This window comes from Gorilla gorilla, chromosome 7, assembly GCF_029281585.2.
Source record: "Gorilla gorilla gorilla isolate KB3781 chromosome 7, NHGRI_mGorGor1-v2.1_pri, whole genome shotgun sequence".
In the NCBI taxonomy this organism is placed as follows: domain Eukaryota; kingdom Metazoa; phylum Chordata; class Mammalia; order Primates; family Hominidae; genus Gorilla; species Gorilla gorilla.
Window position 1 is genome coordinate 136,147,052 of NC_073231.2, and position 15,041 is coordinate 136,162,092.

At 40.9% G+C, this 15,041-nt stretch overlaps 1 protein-coding gene across 6 annotated transcripts in view; it reads right to left on the reverse strand.

The window, feature by feature from the left end:
• The window catches only part of ASAP1 (ArfGAP with SH3 domain, ankyrin repeat and PH domain 1), a 392,411-nt gene that overhangs the window by 307,242 nt on the left and 70,128 nt on the right, over positions 1-15,041 (reverse strand). For 2 of the 6 annotated variants that reach the window (XM_019032531.4, XM_063709495.1), the window contains one exon: positions 2,149-2,250. The exons of the other annotated variants lie outside the window; for them this stretch is intronic. In XM_019032531.4, coding sequence (XP_018888076.1) covers positions 2,149-2,186 — 38 coding nt within the window. In that variant the 5' untranslated portion in view covers positions 2,187-2,250. Of the gene's footprint in view, positions 1-2,148; positions 2,251-15,041 lie in introns of those variants that run through there. 6 annotated transcript variants of the gene reach the window in all.

A 15,041-nucleotide genomic window follows, 5' to 3' on the forward strand; every position in this document is an offset into this window, starting at 1 on the left:
GCACTTTTGTTTTTAACTTGCAGGAAAGCCGAGGGTCAGGGAATGTAAAAGGCATTGCCCGAACTGCAAATGGTGTTCGATGCTAAGCAGATGCCAAATTTCGGTGGAAAAAGTACCACCTCACTCCTCGGCCTTGACAGATGGCTAATTTTAAAACTAGCTCAATCTACTTAGTCCGAAGAATCCATTTAATTTCTCACCATTCGCTGAGTATGAATTTGGTTTAAAAGAAGAAGAAGAAGAAAAAAAAGCTAGGCTTTTGGGAAGGGCCACAGGATTGGTACCTGTAATTCAAGCCAGGAGAGCCTTTGATAGCCTTAGGATGGAAGGCTGAGCCTGTCCTCCGCGACACACACCCACCGCGCCCTACCCCTCACCCCCGGGATTGGGCTTCTGCCATCTTGCACTGTTAAGCCTCAAATCCGTTCTCTGGTTCTTACACCTGACTACAAGGGAGTGCCCCAAAGCAGGGATCTTGTCTTAGCCTTGGGCCTGCTACACAGAAGTAGCAGAGTGGCTGTCAAAATACAGCACCTCATTAACTCTCAAATATTTACTAAGCACTATGTGCCCTGGAGATTGAGTAATGCCAAGGCCCCTGCTCTCATGAAGCTTACCTTCTAGGACAGAACTAGACAACTCACAAATACATAAAGTGGGGTAAATATAAAGTAAGAAAGTGAAGGAGTCGCTATAGTATAAAGAATCTGCAGAGAAGGCTTTGCTGACAAGGTGACATCTTGAGAAAAGAATGACAAGAGTAAGTCACCCAGATAATCCTGTTGTCTATGGCATCTTGGGCCCTCAGCTGCCTCACATGAAAGCAAAAGATAAGGACACCAACCCCAGGACCTGGCTGTTATGTTGAGTTCACTGATGATGGAAGAGAAAGTGCTTTGTGCACAGGAAAGCCATTAGAAAAGTGTGAGATGTTCACCTCCCTCTATTGGCTGTACTGAACCTGCACTGTGCCTCCAGCGAGATGCTCATCAATGTCCTCTAAGAGGCCATGCTTCAGGTAGCAAGGGTTCCAGCTAATTAAAGGGAAATTTTGTAAGGGGAATGTCCATAAATAAATATTCTTCCCTGGCAAAGGGAAGTTGAGAAGTCAACTTCAAAACACATTCTTTAAAAAATTAGTAAATAAATAAACAGGCACCCATTTTGTCCTCATTAGCACTTTAAAAGCTTGGTTTGGGACACACCAAGTTTGAAGTTCAGAGGAGACAGCCAGATGATGATAGCAGACAGCTGAAGATCCATACCTGGAGGTCACTTGCTCATGTGCCATAGTTGACAGAACATGGTCTTTTGAAGTATGAGCTACCCAGGAGAAAATCCTACCATCCTTCCCCACATACTAACCAAGTCACTCTGCATCTGGAAAATTCTGTGACTTGGAACAAATATGGCCCATACTAGTTGAGCTAATTAAGCTCTCTGAGACTCAGTTACCCCATGGAGCACTGACAACACACAGCACTTAGGCTTCACTCCAAGAAGGCCTTCCTTCCTCTAGGCTGGAAACAAATTCAGACTTGGATTCTTGCATTTATTTTGTTCTCCCATCTATTCCAGGTAGTCGTCTAGCACCTGTCACCTCCACTGAGGTGGTGGTTCCTTCCATCTTCTTCATCTGGCATTATAGTAAAGACTCAATAAACATGAGCTGTTATTAAAAGCCAAAAGTCAGTGTTTAATTGCCTCAATTCCAAGAGGCCTTGGGTTCCAGAGTTTTCCCTCCTAGTAACTGATGCTGTCATCTTGGGCCTTAGTGCTATCCTTTGTAAAATAAAGGAGTGAGTGTGTCAAAATGACCACAGATTCCTCCCAGCAGGAGCCAACTTGTGTATACAGTCAGCTCTGCAGATGCAAAGAAGAAAGATTATTACAACAAGCTAAGCTAACTGCAATGGTAGACAGCTGGGGATTTCTTTCTTGACTGAATTCACTCACCAAAGACTCCAAACTGCTGCCATCAATTGCTGTTTCAGTTTCATTTGAAGATTATGTTATGTATCTGCTCCTTCCCCATCTCCTTTGGCCAAGAAAGGAATATGCTCACAATGAGATATTGTGCTCTGGTAAGTATATACCTCCTCAGACTGGTCTGCAATTAGAATTTCAAAGGTTCACACCTCTACTCACCATTTCTGGGCCATAATCCTCTTTAAATTTGAAACCATGCCTCAGTGAAAACCATCTGCACCTCTCATTTTCTCAAATACTCTGAAAATCATTCCTGGATATCTGAAAGCAAATAGAGACTGACATGGGCAAAACGTAAATGCTGGATTTCTTTGTGTGGAGCTGCCTCGAAATATACACCATCCTCCCCAAAGCCAGGAAAAATGTGCACACACACATATTTGTGTGCACCTGGCTTTATATAAAGCAAGCATCATCTCTGTTGTTGTCATTATAATAAGACTGTTCAGCACCCTTGTCCTCCTCATGCCTGCCTCTTACTCTGAGCACTGCTGACTGAGGTTTCTAACACCATGATTATGGCAGGATGCACTTTGTCGCCTTGAAAAAAAGGCAGCAGGAACAGTGGTGGCTTATTCTTCTGAACAGCAATGGCGCTAACGACCCACCTGCCATCAGGGAATTGGCTCTCAGTTACATTTCCAGTTGCAGACCTCACTCTCATCCATCTGTCTTATAACCAAGGGGGGATGCATTTGCAAGATGACTGACTAGAAACCAGAGGTGGGGGAGTGCGGGTGGGGAGTCAGAGGTGCTCTGTGGGCCCAAGAAACCACAAGGAGCTTTGATCCACAGTTTTAGCCAGCGACAGCATTCATCACAGGCTCCCGATGCCCTCATGGAACAACGACAATGGCTAAAGTGGGAAGGGAACACACTTTTTATTACATGGACCTGAGCTTAAATCTCTACTTTCTTGTTTATTCACCTTGTTTTCTAAACTATGTTTCAAATTATTGTGTGAAATAAAATGAGAAGATATGGATAAGTAGGCTGATGCATAGTGAATAATCAACCAATGTGAATTTCCTTTGAACTCCCCTTTTCTGTGAAAGATGACTATAAATACATCTGCTTTCATTCCACGACTCAGATATCTCTAAATTAGTCACTAGGAGGAGGAAAAAAGAGGGAGCGGGGAAGGCTGCACAGTAATTCCCAAAGTCTGGGATCTCAGATTTGGGAATAAACAGTCTTCAGAGACCTCGCTTATTCTCAAAGTATCCTTTGTTAGGTCAGATGCATTAGTGATGGCTTGGATTTTGGAAGTAAATAAATAGTATCTAGAGTCAAACTGGCTGCATACCAATCAAGATGAGAAGTAAGTTAAGACCAACTCACTAAAATAAAATAAAAGCCTATTTTCATGCAACATAATCCCTGTAAAGAAGGATAATCTGAGCAAAACAACTTCTAGGGGATGATAGCATGGGGCATTTCTTTTGTAGGAGCATGAATTATGGGCTGATTCTCACATAAAAAAGATAGGCTCCCGTCTCTGCCATGAAGAAGCTACTAGACCTTGTTAAAGTATTTCTCCTCTCTGAGTCTCAGTTTTCATATCTATAAAATGGGGGCAATGACAACCCCTATCTCAGTGTTCTGAGAATTCAACGAGCTAAGGTATATAAAGTGCTTAGCAGGGTCTCAGACATCCTAAGTAGACAATTATTTTTCCGATATTATGGGAACTTTGAAAACCTTATCTGGAGATATAACTTATGATATTCTTGCCGGGTGCAGTGACACACACCTGTCATCCCAACTACTTGGGAGGCTGAGGTGGGAGGACTGCTTGAGCCCAGGAGTTTGAGAGCAGTCTGGACAACATGGCGAGACTGCATCTCATTTTTTTTAATAAAAAATAAAATAAATTCTGATATTCTTGCAAAAACAAAATATTCACCATGACCTGCTACGTACCAGACACTTTGCTAAGTATAGAATTTAGAATACATTTATCCTTCTTTAAGCCTCATGACAACTTTATAAAGTAAGTATATTTATCCCAAATTTACCAGAGAAACCTAAGGCTGCTGGGGTATAGAATATGACTTTCTCAGCTTCCATCTGGAGTCAGGTACTGCACTGGTGGTTATATATGTAATGTCTGAATTCATTCATATAACAGTCCTGAGTTGCAAGTATTACAATAATGGAAACTGAGACACAATAAAATCTCACTGCAAGTTAATGTCCCTGAGCCTGGCAGGCTCTAAATCCAATGCTTTTTCTGCTGCCTGCAAAATTGGTCTCTTTACTGTATTCTGTATAGGGCTACTTTGTTAGATACAGTATTTTTCCCAGCCCAGACAACCAAAGGAAGTATCCTTATTTCACCTGACAACTTATGAATTCATTTTCTACCATCTTAATGAAGTGGTGGAGGAAAGGAAAGCGCTTAAGGAGCAGGATGGAGGGAGGGGGCTGTACTTGATTCCATCTTTTACACTTAGGCTCATGTTGCCATAGTCTACGTAAACTGCTTTTTTCATGTTCTTTGTATGAGTGCTTCCCAATTGCACTCGTGCAATTTCAGGTAATAATAATAATTAAAAAAAAGCCAATTCTAGTCCCAAATGTACTTAATTCAATTTAAATACTCCAAGCAAAACCACTAGAGTTTTCTCAGTAAAGAGAAGAACATGGTTTGTTTGGAGACAAAAAACTACTCTGTTCTACCTCCCTGTTCCTCTGATGGAAGTAGGAAGAAAAGAGGCAGAATGGTGGGAACCTAGAAGAAATGTAGCATAAATATCAACTGAATGAACTCAGGGATGTATTTCTGTTTAGTCCTATGAAAGAATAATTGTGCTTAGTATTATGCGCCCTGTATTATCCTGAGTCATTGCAGGCGCAACCTCACTTAACACTTGCAGCAACAATATAAAGCAGGTACTGTATTATTCCCCATGTTATATGCATGGGAAACCTGAAGCTTAGAGGTTACCTGTCAAGTAGTGGAGCAGGACTCAAGCAATCTGATTTCATAGCCCATGTGATCAGCCACCATGCTCTGTTGGCTTATCAAAGACAATGGATGAGTCCACAGCCCCAGGATGCTTTTTCTGTTGGGGTATATGTGCGTGTGTTTTCCTTCTGGGGAACTCATTACAAGCCCAATTCAAATGCAAGCTTGACTGGTCTAGAGAGCAGCTCCTTGCCCCATTCCTCCAGGTGGGATTAATCTTCATGTGGGTATCCACAGTCAGCTTCTCTCACTCTGCCTTAAGCAACTGGAGGATATTGGCACCATTCAGAGGAGAAATTGAGAACTTCCTCAGCAACAAATAGCTCTGTTAGCAGAAGGGCTTGGCTCTGACTCATCTCTCACTTGGGCTCAGGAGTTTGAGGCTTCCGTGAGCTATGACTGCACCACTGCACCTGGACACTCCAGCCTGGACAACAGAGCAATCCAGTCTCAAAAAATAAATAAATAAAATAAAACACAAAAAACAAACGCCAAACAAACAAACACCTTGTATCTTCCAAGTGAGTATCCTATACCGCAAAGTCCCAGACTATCAATCCCTGGCAGCATTCAGGGACTAAATCCTACCCATGTCTGTATCACCTACATCCCCCAGCAACTAAAGCAAGGACAGAAGATTCCTGGAGCCCCAGGCTTGGCCTTTTACAAGCACCATCTCCTGAAATCTTCCTAGTAACCTAGTGAGGTAGTGTGTTTTCTGCAAGAGAACTCAGAGATAAGCACAATTTGCTCAAGGTTAACAGTTAATAAGTGGAGAAATGCTATTCAGTCAGTCTGAATCCAAACCCTGTAGGCTTTTTCTTCTCTAGGAAAGCACTGCCTAGTTGGGGTCCCTTGTGGGCCCCCATAAATGTGTTTTGAATTGAACTGGCTCCCTTTTATGAGCTACATCATTTCTAATACAAGTAAAACAACCTCCAATGAAGAAAAAAATCATGGTGTTTTATGGGAGTCCTAAAAACTTGCGATCTATAGGAACGAGGGATTTAAAATCTTGCTTATTTCTGATAAAGTCACATTAACCTGAAAAATGAGAAAAACTTACAATACATCCAGGTTTCTTTGATGAATTTGTTTTAAGTTGAGTTCATCACCTTTAATGATGCCCAACTTCTGTGCTATATCAAGAATGAGAACGTTCCTCTTTTATGGCCCTTTTCAATGGTACCATTTTCCAGGGTACCATTTTCCAAATATTTGTATTTATCCAACTAGACTGTGCCCTACCTAAGACCAGGGAGGGTTTCTATTTGCTATTATGGCCCCAAAGTCCCAAGTGTTTAAGAGATACTTACTGAACAGAAGGAAGACTGAATGAATGAATGAGCAAACATTTATGGGGGAAGGGTATGAGAGGAATTGAGAGAGGAGAAATGGAGAGATCCAGAAGAGAGTAAGATCCACAGAAGTGATCCCGGTTTTTAGAGTCGCTGTCATTATTTTACATCATTATAAGCCATAAGAGCCAGAGAGAATTTTAAGGATAACATGCTTTCCAAACTTTTCATTTTTTGGATAAGGAAACTGATTCCCAAGCAGTTAGGTGACTTGCCCAGTGTTCCCTGACAGATTTGTGGGAACTGAGCCAAATGCCAAGTATCCTGGTTCCCAAGGGTTTCCCACTTCACCTTTCCCAGTTATATTTCAAGGATAGGATTAAAGACCTTCAGAAACTCCCGTCTCCAACAGATTATGTTGTCTTTGCATCACAGCATCAAGGAATGCCTATGCACAATTGCCTACTATTTAAAAATTGTAACAGTATAAAGTTTGGCACACCATCACTTAACTGACACTCCTAATTTGGGGCAAGAGGACTGTGCCCCACAGTACTCACCTAGTTGTACTGTTTTTCTAAGCCACCCACCCTTTACCCAGAGAAGCTTCCCAGCACATGCAGAGTGTAGGTCAAATTTCTCCTTTTCCCAAGTCCAGTTGACTATTGTGATTGACACAGTTCCTCCTCCCTTGGTCATTTTCAGAGATGAGAGCATTGCCTCCTGAGTCTCTGGGGACATTTTCCCCTGGGTACAGAGGTATTAGGAGGGAACCAGTCAGTTCAGTTCTAATCCACAAACAGTTATTAAGCAGCTTTATAACCTTTCCAGTGGCTAAGAGTGTGCGATCTGGATTCAGATTACCTGGGGTTCAACCTCAGCGCTGCCATTTAACAGGATTTGTTACCTTAGGCAAGTTATTTAATTTAAATTACTTTATTGTTAAAAGGAAGATGATGATAAGCCCTCTCTCTCAAGGTTGTGGTAAGATTGAAATGAGATAATCTGTGCAAATGCTTAGCACAGTGCCTGGTATACAGTAAGTGATCAATAAACGTTAGCTACTAATATCACTATTTGCATTCTAAACAGGTACTATGCCAGATTCCTTTTTTTTTTTTTTTTTTTTTTGAGACAGAGTCTTTCTCTGTCACCCCAGGCTGGAGTGCAGTGGCACAATCCCGGCTCACTGCAACCTCCACCTCCCAGGTTCAAGCGATTCTCCTACCTCAGCCTCCTGAGAAGCTGAGACTACAGGTGTGCGCCACCACACCCAGCTAATTTTTGTATTTTTAGTAGAGACGGGGTTTCACCATGCTGGCCAGGATGGTCTCGATCTCTTGACCTCATGATCTGCCTGCCTCGGCCTCCCAAAGTGCTGGGATTACAGGCGTGAGCCACCACACCCGGCCGCTAGATACTTTAAGAGCCAAAAATAAATTTTAAAACATCAGAGACAACCTCTGTCATCATGGAGCTCATATGTAGGCAGAGATACTGGTTTTCAGCACAAGTGATGGAATATTCAAATAATTCAAACAGAAAATAAAGGTGTATTTTAAAAGTGACCGATGAATGTAAAGTCCAAGTAAAAGTAATTTGATGTAACGCTCTCTCTCTGATTTGCCCACAGCCCAGCTAGATCTATTTTTATGAGCACTTTTCAAAGCCACTGAGGCTCTGAAATACTACTCCAAAAGAAACATTTGATAAATGGTAGCTATTTGTGACTTTTGCACCAAGATGTTTGTGACATGGAATGCCAGGGAGGTCGGCTCCTTTTCCTCAGCCAAATAATTTCACCTCCCTTGGCCTCATTTTCCTTGTGGTTAAAATCAGCACCTTGGGGCACAGACTCTCAGAGGTCCCTTGGCAATGGCATCCTATAGCTCAATAAATGCTTTTTTGACATCAGTGTGACTACCAACTCCAAACACAAAGAGGTCCCCAGCTCTGCTTCAAAACACTAAGAACTGTCTGGAGGTCTTCCGTCTGGGTTGGGGCCCCCGTTAAAGATACCCTATATTACATGAATCTGTCACAGTATTCTCTTGTTGCTTTTCAAAAATATGATTTCACCTGCAATGTATTTGAACCCACATAACAATAAGCTGTATCATAACAGGATTTTTCCATAACGATGTCAAATGTAGGGCATTGCTCCACTTGAAACAGGAAAACTGCCCGCCCACTGCAGAGTTTTCTTCTTAACATATGCTATTTAGTTAACATCCTTTTTCAAGTGTGAGCATTCCAATCACACTAGGGGCTCTAATTCAGAAAAAAAAAAAAAAAACAAGTCTCTACAATTGCTAGCAAACCTTCTGAGACAGCATCCAGCTTCTGTTCCCTAATATTTTCTGGTTTTTTGTTTTTAAAAAATTAGGTTTTTTGCTCTGGCCTTAGAGGTTGAGAGGCATTATACAAACAAATTTATAAAATTGCTATATTTACATACACAGCAGAGAACTTATTTTCAATATCATATTATTTTCATGAATATTATTTTCAATATCATGGGGGGTTTTGTGTGAATAAACTACTTTTCTCCCTATGTTTGAGTTTAAGAATTAACTTTCACTTACTCCCAACTAATTTTAACATCTTGAAATTATCAGCAGTTCAGACAGACTTTTAGCATACTGACTACATTGTCTGTCTGCCCTACATCCCCTTCTTGTAGGAACTACTCCTCCCTGACTCCAGGTAATTTTCTAGACTGTCAGTCATGTCTCTACTTTCCCAACTAAAGGGCTGGACCCAGGCTGTCCAATCAGAGTATTCCAGAATCCTGATAACAGCAATGATGGGTACTAGAACAGGCATTTAACTCAAGCATGGCCAACCAGAATCCTTCATGGAGGACTGATATAGATGCTAGGATACAGAGGAATATGCCTTTTCTCTCTAAGACGTAGTAGGCCTTCAGCTACTGGTGACCATCTTTGCCACACGAGAGAGCTGGCCTAAGAATGATCATAACCAAAAGATGGCAAGAGATGCGGGAGAGTCGTGGTGACCTCATTTGAACCACTGGATCCACAAAAATCTATCCCATGCCTAATGTTAGTCCAACCCTTGGACTTCCTAGTAATGTGAGCAACTGTACTTCTTTTTTAGTGTAAGCTAGTCTGAGTTGGGTTTCTACTACTAAAACTAAAAAAGCCCTGGCTAATCTTTTCCTGGGTTCCAGTACCATCTTCACAGTTACTAGATGTGTTATCTTAGGCAAGCTGTTCACTGCCTTAGGGCCTCAGCTTCCTCATCCATAAAATGGGGATAATGATATTTACGTCAAAGGATTGTTATACAGAATCAATTAGATAATACACATAACAGAATGGGAGAAAATAGTTTCAAATCGTATACATGTTGAGTATTCCTTATCTGAAATGCTTGGGACCAGAAGTGTTTCCGATTTTTTTTTTTTTTTATTTCTGGAATGTTTGCATATACATAATGAGGCACCTTGGGGATGGAGCCCAAGACTAAACACAGAATTCACTTATGTTACATATAAACCTTATACACATAGCCTGAAGGTAATCTTATACTATATTTTTAATGATTTTGAGCAGGAAACAAAGTTTGTATACAATTAAATATCAGAAAGCAAAAGTGTCAGCATCTCATGTTGGCATTCAAAAAGTTTTGGATTTGGGAGAATTTCACATTTGGGATTTTCAGATTGGGAATGCTCAACTTGTATTTGATAAAGGCCTAGTATTCAAAATATATAAACTTTTGCAACCCAACAATAAAGAGATAAATAACTAATTTAAAAGTGGACAAAGGGGTTAAACAGACATTTCTCCAAAGATATACAAGTGGATAATAAGCACATGAAAAGATGCTGAACATCACTAAACATTAGGAAAATGCAAATCAAAAACATAATGAAATGCCACTTTGCACCCACTAGGATGGCTGTAATAAAAAAGGTGGAAATTAACAAGTATTGTCAAGGATGTGAAGAAACTGGAACCCACCACATTGCTGGTAGGAATGTAAAATGGTGGAGTAGCTTTGAAAGACAATTTGGCAACTCCTCAAAAGGTTAAACCAAGTGTTATCATCTGACCCAGCAACTGCTTACTATTGTGGACTGAATGCATGTGTCCCACCCAAATTCACATGTTGAAATCCTAACCCAATGTGATGGTATTACAACGTGACACTTTTGAGAGGTAATTAAGTCATGAGGGTGGAGCCCTCATGAATGGGAACAGTGCCTTATAAAAGAGACCCCAGGCCGGGCACAGTGGCTCACGCCTGTAATCCCAGCACTTTGGGAGGCTGAGGTGGGGAGATCACCTGAGATCAGGAGTTCAAGACCAGCCTGGCCATCATGGCAAAACCCCGTCTCTACTAAAAATACAAAAAATTAGCCAAGCATGGTGGCGCACACATATAATCCTAGCTACTCAGGAGGCTGAGGCAGGAGAATTGCTTGAACCCAGGAGGCGGAGGTTGCAGTCAGCTGAGATCACACCGTTGCATTCCAGCCTGGGGGGTGACAGAGCAAGACCCCATCTCAAAAACAAACAAACAAACAAAAAAAAAAACAGAGAGCAGCTCTCTAGCTATTTTTCAGCCATATAAGGACACAATGAGAGGTCAGCAGCCTGCAAGGGAAGAGGGCCTCACCAGAATCCAACCATGCTGGTACCCTGATCTCAGACTTCCAGCTTTCAGAACTGAGAGAAATACATTTGTTGTCTGTAAGCCATCCAGTCTAGGGTAATTTGTTATAGCAGCCCGAACTGACTAAGACACTCCTAGGTATATACACAAGAGAAATGAAAACATATGTGCACATAAAACCTTGTACACCAATGTTCACAGCAGCATCATTCTTAACATTCAAAAAAATGGAAACAGCTCAAACGTTCATGAACAAACAAATGGATAAACAAAATGTGGTATATCCATACAATGGAATATTATTCAGCCATAAAGAGTAATAAAGTACTGGCACATGCTACAACATGGATGAAACTTGGAAACATTATGCTAAGTCAAAAGTCAGATACAAAAGACCACATACTGTATGATACCTTAAAGGTCCAGACTAGGCAAATCTATAGAGACAGAAAGCAGATTAGTGGTTATCAGGGGCTGTGGGGGAAGTGGTAATGTGCAATGACTACCAGTGGGTACAGGGTTTCTTGTGAGGAGTGACAAAAATGTTCTGGAAATAGACAATGGTGATAGTTCTATCATTTTGTGAATACACTAAAAACCACTGAATTGTATATCTTAAAAGTGCAAATTTTATATGAATTATCTCAATTTTAAAATAACCACTATGGTGGTGAAGATCAAAGGCATACCTTACCTGTTAATAACAACTAGAATGACAATGATTTAGTATCTACTATATACAAGGCAATTTATTTATGATTTTGTTTAACCCTCACTGCAACCCTACAAAGTAGCTATTATTCTCCTCATGTTTAATAGATAGGAAATTGAGACTCAGAGAGGTTAAGTGCTAGACCTAGGGTGCTGAAATGAGTAAGTGGTAGAGTTAAGATTTAAACAGAAGTCTATCTAATTTCAAAGTTCAAGCCCTTTGCACTAAACCGCACTCTCTGTACAAATGGTACTCTGCTGATGTGGCAGGACTACCAGTTATGTACCTGCTATGTAGTCCCCCTTTCTTCACTAACAGAGCCCCAGTTTGATTCGGGGCAGCAATGTGTTTAGCTAAAAGACTCATCTTCCAGCCTCCCTTACAGCTAAGGTGGCTGTATGGCTCAATCTAGCCAGTGAGATGTAAGCAGAAATGCTATGTAGGAGTTTTGGGAAAGTGCCTTAAAAAGGGCTAACACAGCTGGAAGAGGACTCCTGTTATCCTTCCCTTCTTATTGTATCCTGCTGCCTACTGTAATGTGGTTGTGATGGCTGACACTCCAGCAACCATTTGGGATCCTAAAGCAATATGATAAAGAGAGTAGAACCAGGGAAACAGAAAAAGCTTGGGCTCCTGATAACCATGGAGGCACTGACTAGCTTTGAACTACCTCCAGACTTCTCTGGTCAGAGAGGGAAAACAAACAAACAAACCTAATTGCTAACGTTATTTGGGTTTTTGTTTGTACAGAGTTGAAATCTACTAATTTATATAATGGGCCTATGAAAATGCTGAACCAACTAAGAATATATGAAAACGGCTTATCTCAGAAGTGGTCAAATGAGAAGCATTCTACCAGAGTCATTTTCCCAACTAGTCCTCTGTGTTTGGGATTGTATATTTAAGAGGCTTAGGGATCCTACTGAATTCTTCTGAAGACATGCAACAGGCCTATTTTGTGGCATTACAGAATCACTGAAAAGACTGGTCTCAATTCACCAAGTACAGGCATTACATTTTATAAGCACTTAAATTTCATCTCAGAAATTGTTTCAGAGATACAGTCACAGAGATACAGTCACAGAGGAGCCAACAGGCTCTCACAGAATGGATTTCTGAAGAAGCAAATTTATTTACACAACCCTTGCACAATTTGGCTAAGGGAGAGGAGACAAGGCAGATTCCACACAGGAAGGAAGATGATAAAGCTCAAAGACTTCTTTGCTTTAAAATCAATGTTCTGCCCAATCTCTCCAGAGCAATCATTTAAAATTCCACAATAATGTTCCCTGCCAAAGAGACAAACAGCAATGGGCTTGCCACAGCTGAAACAGAACCCCAGGTTTGCTGTTAGTTTATTTGTTTACATAAAATAGATGTGATACCTACCAGTGTATTATCTATACCCCAACAGCAGGTTGATACAGTACTGTTGGGTAAAGAGTGGCTTTTCTTTGGTTTTCCTTCTTTCTCATCAGGGTTCTTTAGAATTCAAGCCACAATGACATAAGTGAGGATGAAACATTTGCAGGAAGAAAAGATTTTTCCACAGTTTTTTTCTGTAGCTTGATATATCTAATTTTGTATGCACTATGGATGGCTAGAGCTGGTAACCCAAATATTCCTTATGAGGGCAAAAATTCTGGTTTTATTTTCTGTTACAGGCTGTTGCCTGAGAGAGAATTCAGATTGAAATGTATTACAGTCCTTTCTCCAGACCTTGGCTGGAATTTTTACCCCACTCTTTCCTTTTCTGAGAGAGCACACTCATGCATATGGACACAAGGACACATATACAGACATATAGACACACATACACAGACAAACACGCATACACAAATACATAGACATACACACACAGACATACACACATACGCACAGACACACAGACACAGACACACATACACACAGACACACACACATACACACATACAGACCCACACACAGACACAGACATAAGCACACACAGACACCCCCCACACACACAGAAATACACACACACACACACACAGAGTCTCATCTTTTCTGGAAAACAAGAGCCAGAAAAAAAAAAAAAAAAACCCATGTAAATCTCTAGACAGACACATTCATTATGAATGGCTTTTTTTTGCATACAAAACCTATGGATTTTAATCACAGGTGCACCCTCTGAGCTTTCACTTGCTCCCGTTTTGTCGTACCATACTCAATATTCTAACAAGTTTGGTGAGCTAGTTTTTAGACCTTCAACAAACTGAACACAGCAGTTATGCTGGGAATAGTGAAAAGGGGCTACAAGGAAGGGAGGAAAATGTACCACCACAAACTAGAAATTTACTAATACACCATTCAACAAAAAATAAATTCTAAATACATGGGCCTGGTAATTAGTGAAAAACACTCTACTCAACCGATCCCAACCTCAAATAAGTGATATTCAAAATAATAAACCTGGCCAGGTGCAGTGGCTCACACCTATAATCCCAGCACTTTGGGAGGCCAAGGAGGGTGGATCACCTGAGTTTGGGAGTTCGAGACCAGCCTGGCCAACATGGTGAAACCCTGTCTCTACAAAAAATACAAAAACAGCCAGGCATGGTGGCATGCACCTGTAATCCAGCTACTTGGGAGGCTGAGGCAGGAGAATCGCTTGAACCCAGGAGGCAGAGGTTGCAGTGAGCCGAGATTGCGCCACTGCACTCCAGCCTGGGTGACAGAGTGAGATGGAGCCTCCAAAAAAAAAAAAAAAAAAAGATAAACGTGTGTAATAAAAAAAGGTTTTAGGCATGATGCTATATTCAAGATACCATGCTGGATGCAGATCTTTATAAGAGTTTCCAATCAAATCAGCAAAGATAATATAAAATTAAAAAATATTTGGTGCTCAAAGGCCTTGGAGAAAGTGTAACTCCCTTTAAAAAAAAAAAAAAAAAAAAAAAGCAGCCATGTCCAAGCTAAGCACAGAACTTAGAAGTCAAAAGACCTGCAATCAAATCCTTGCCCTACTATTTACAGATTGCATGACATTGGGCAAAAGAATCAACTTAGACATACTTTCCTCATCTCTAAAACGAGGCTAATGACAGCAACTTCAGAGGCTGTTATAAACATTAAATAAGATATGTGAGAGTACAACATATGTAGCCCATAAATGTTCTTTCAATCCAAAGAACTGAGATTTTACTATGTATGTGAATCTTCATTGTTTTCCATGAAGCTAATATTAAAAATTATTATTTGCTCTGATGATGTTAATTAAAATAAAAGGATAGGGCTGGGACCAGTGGCTTACATCTGTAATTCCAGCACCTTGGGAGTCCAAGGCAGGAGGATTGCTTGAGCCCAAAAGTTCAAGACTAGGCCGGGCGCGGTGGCACATGCCTGTAATCCCAGCACTTTGGGAGGCCGAGGCATTTAGTTAGGGTCAAGCTTTGGTCTAGGTGGCTAT